Source organism: Triticum aestivum, chromosome 3B (genome assembly GCF_018294505.1).
Source record: "Triticum aestivum cultivar Chinese Spring chromosome 3B, IWGSC CS RefSeq v2.1, whole genome shotgun sequence".
Classification (NCBI taxonomy): Eukaryota; Viridiplantae; Streptophyta; class Magnoliopsida; order Poales; family Poaceae; genus Triticum; species Triticum aestivum.
This window is the reverse complement of record NC_057801.1, coordinates 815,721,430-815,725,140: the sequence shown is the minus strand read 5'-3', so window position 1 is coordinate 815,725,140 and position 3,711 is coordinate 815,721,430. Positions and strand designations below refer to the sequence as shown.

Sequence of the window (3,711 nt, the reverse complement as noted above, 5' to 3'; positions counted from 1 at the left end):
GGCTTGCGTGGTGAGTAGTACATATATATATATATATCAAGTTTGATCAAGAGTCCGGCTGTGCCGTCGTTTTCCTGGATTTCCTCGCCGGCTAAAACAATCTACATACATCAAGTTTAAGTAACTTGCACGTCTGTCACGTGTTAAAACAATTTACGTACCACCCTCAGTATAAATAGAGGAAACTACGTGCAGAACGAAGACGAAGCTTTTGCTAAGAGTGTTCGTTAAATGGCCCAGAGAGCGCGCCGGAAAAACGGGCTAGGCCCAATTAATTATTATTATTATTATTGACTAGAAAAAGAGCCCGTGCGTTGCAACGGGACAGAAAAAATACACGCTCTTAACCCAATGACCACGACTCGAGACCCTAATAGGTAGACGTTCTTTATTTAAAATGGCATCACATTTGTGTTTTCGACGGTGGTCTCACTGCTCACACAACGAAAATGCATTTGAATGTGGTCAGTCCTAAGGCGTCTCTCTCTCACACGCACACACGCGCGCGCTCGCACGCACACAATCGCTCAGAATAAGATGAGAAAAGTGTTGTTTTTTCCCGCGAGGTTTTTCAGAGTTGTGTATGCGTGGTTATCAATGTTTTTTTCCACTCAATCTGGTTTTAATGTGTGTTTATTTGCAATTTGGATCGCCGCCGGTGCGAAAGAAAAACGGACCGTGCACTATAGATTAAGTTTGCACCCAAATTAATAGTTTAGAAATATTTAACAGCTAAAAGTAACAACATATTTAGATTCTACACATTTTTCTAATCAAATTTCATATATAATATGTTAAAATCGGAGTTACGGTTTAAAAGATATGGATAATTTTGTTTTAGATAAACTGCGGATTGATTAACCGAAAGGTTAGGGAGTTTTCTGTTAAAATACAAAAAAAACGATTCGTATGACTTAAATATGGACGGCGGGTTGATTACCTGAAATCTCAGGGGGTTTTCAAAAAAAGTTAAAAAAACGGTTCGTTATGACTTATAGATGGACCGCGGGTTGATTTCAACAAACTGTAGGGACTTTTTTGCAAATAGAGATAAAGAGAGCCCGCCTCTCTGATCTCTATTTTACTAAAAAAACAAAACACAAAGTCTTCCCTGCATAAGTAAAACACAATGTCTGACAACTCTAAGCAGAAAGAAACGCAAAAGATAACGATGCATGATCTATATGGGCAACATGAGATATCCTCAGATGCCCATCATGGCCACAAGTGGGCTATACCACCTAGGCCCAATTAACTGCGTAGCCATGCATGATGCCTCGCCTGACGATTAACTTCAAGTTCGTCCTCAGTATAATTTGAGAATAATACCACTTTCCTTCTTCTTTTTTAGCAAAAATACCACTTTACATTTTCACAATGGGTGTGGTTGTATCTTAGTGCTCCATGACTTTCGCAGCTTCGGTGAAATTATTTGTCGGTGAAAAAAATGTAATGATTGTGTGGCGATCTCAATCGATAGAAAAATTTGTTAGACAGTGTAAAAATTGCACGATAGTAGAAAATTTGTCAACTTTTGTAAGAAAATGTGACATCGACTCGATGTTGTCTCAGGAAAAATATCAAAACTTCATAAATCAACATGGGGAGATCAACCACTGGTGGGGGTGCATGGATGTCTGTGACAAATAACGTGTATACAATTAGCGGCGCGTACATATGTAAAATAATCAACCAATAGCAAGACTGACTCAATCCAACTAACTAAAAGTAATCAAGCAATTTTCCTCTTCTACTACTAGTAAATAGAACTTTACCAGGGAAGGACTCACAGCCATGTAGGTAAACCTGAGCAAGGAGTGTCTCAAGCGCTATGTAGAATTGGATCGTATATCATTTTGTGGCGGCATCGATAATTTCCCTCTTGGTAGCATGTCCTTATAGCAAGGTCGGTAAATGAACGAATGCTCGACACAGCAAGCGTGTTGCGAGTTGTCTTTATCAAGCTCGTCCTCGTCTCCCAGATACTGCATCCTCGAGGTGTCGAGATGATACACTACCACCGCGCCGCTAAGAGCGAGGATGAGTGCATTCTTGTGTGGATGGAATCCCATGATTCTGCAGTAGGCACCCTGTTCTACCGACTCATGGTGGTCGGCGCCTCCAACCATGTCGATGTAGTTGTCCTCATCAGAGTCCCATGAATATTCAGATTCATGTGGTGTGGCCCAATCGTCCTCTATCTCATAGTCGGACAAGCTGACTGGTCCTCCATTGCTTCCAACAATCCTCCATATCATCTTGGGTTGTATTTTAAGAGTACGAATCATATGACCATGCAGGTTGAGGCCGGCGTCGTGTACCAATTCCCAACCTAGTTGTCCATTGGTCAATTCCGTTAGCATCCATACTCGAAGCTGTGAATTGTTAGTCACCACATAATGTACCCCTCTCTCATAGCTTGCTAAGACAGAATTTTTGGGAAGCGAGTACCAGCTTTTTGGACCGCAGGGTTCTCCGGGAAGCTGGACCATATCATAAGTTCCCTTCGAGGGGTGTAGAATCACGAGGACGCTGTTGTGGCAATGCATATAGACAGACCCACGCCAGTAATTAGATGAATGAAATGGACCCTCGTAGCTCTCAGGCGCTCTGCTAACCATGTCGTAGAGGTGCCCCGATGCACAAAGTCCAGGTGTGAACTCTCGGTCCTCCCAGTGCCCTGTGCATGAAGAGTACATTAACATTGACAACACTTTTTTCAGGGGTTCCTCGAACTCCTCTGCTTGTGCTTCCTCGAGCGGCGGAACCTCGCCTTGCGTTATAGTGGCTGATAATGGCTCCTTGAGCAAGCCACCCTCGGGAAAGCGGAACACATGGTAGTGGAACGACACGGCAGGGTCGAAAGCCAGAGATATGCCATGCCAGTAATACGGCATCGATGGCTGCGGCAGACGAGTATACCGCGCTGTCACTGGGTTGAGAATGTAATCGCCCCCCTCCTCGAGGAGGAGGAGGCCATTGCAGGACTGGTATACTATCGCCTGGTGCGGGTAGACGGGGCTCCTGAAGCCAGGCATGCCGCGATTGGCTGGGGGCGCAAAGAAGGATGTATTGGAGCGGCACCCTGTCTTGTTGACAAAGAGGCCGGGGAAGGCGCGCCGGGGGAAGTAGCGCTCTAGGGAGAGCCAGTGGTCGTTGTTGACTATGTCACGCCACGCGCGGCACACGCACTGGGACGCGCAAACGTCGCGCCCCGGCAGGCGGCGGAGGATGTCGAGGAGCACGTCGTAGGGCAAGCGCATGCCGTCGCTGGCTGCGTCCATCGTCGTGTGGATCGGTGGCAGATTCGATTGTTTGGATGCTACTATTAGTTTCCGCGGGCAGACGCAGGCGCACAAGGAAACCTAAAATACGCGATGTGATGGCTGGGGAAAGAGACTTGGCCTCTACGGATTTGATGGGAAAGAGACTTAGCCTCTACGGCATCTAATCTGAGAAAAGCTTAGCCTCTACGGCATCTTAAAAAACTTAACCGCTCCGGCAGTTTGTTTTTTTCTTTGGTGGGCAATGTTGTGTCTGTTTTAAGTCATGACAAACTTAACTGACCTACGAGTAGAACCCAAATACTCCCTCTGTAAACTAATATAAAAGCGTTTAGATCATTACTTTAGTATTCTAAACGCTTTTATATTAATTTACGGAGGGAGTAACACATTAGCAGCAGCAGCAGCACGCCATCGTCCATCCCTA

At 45.3% G+C, this 3,711-nt stretch overlaps 1 protein-coding gene across 1 annotated transcript; it reads right to left on the bottom strand.

Moving 5' to 3' along the window:
- Positions 1-1,617: 1,617 nt before the first annotated feature.
- LOC123066801 (uncharacterized) lies at positions 1,618-3,399 on the bottom strand. The gene has a single exon (XM_044489809.1). The coding sequence runs from the start codon at positions 3,282-3,284 to the stop codon at positions 1,830-1,832; it is 1,455 nt and encodes a 484-aa protein (XP_044345744.1). The 5' UTR covers positions 3,285-3,399; the 3' UTR covers positions 1,618-1,829.
- Between the last annotated feature and the right edge of the window lie 312 nt (positions 3,400-3,711).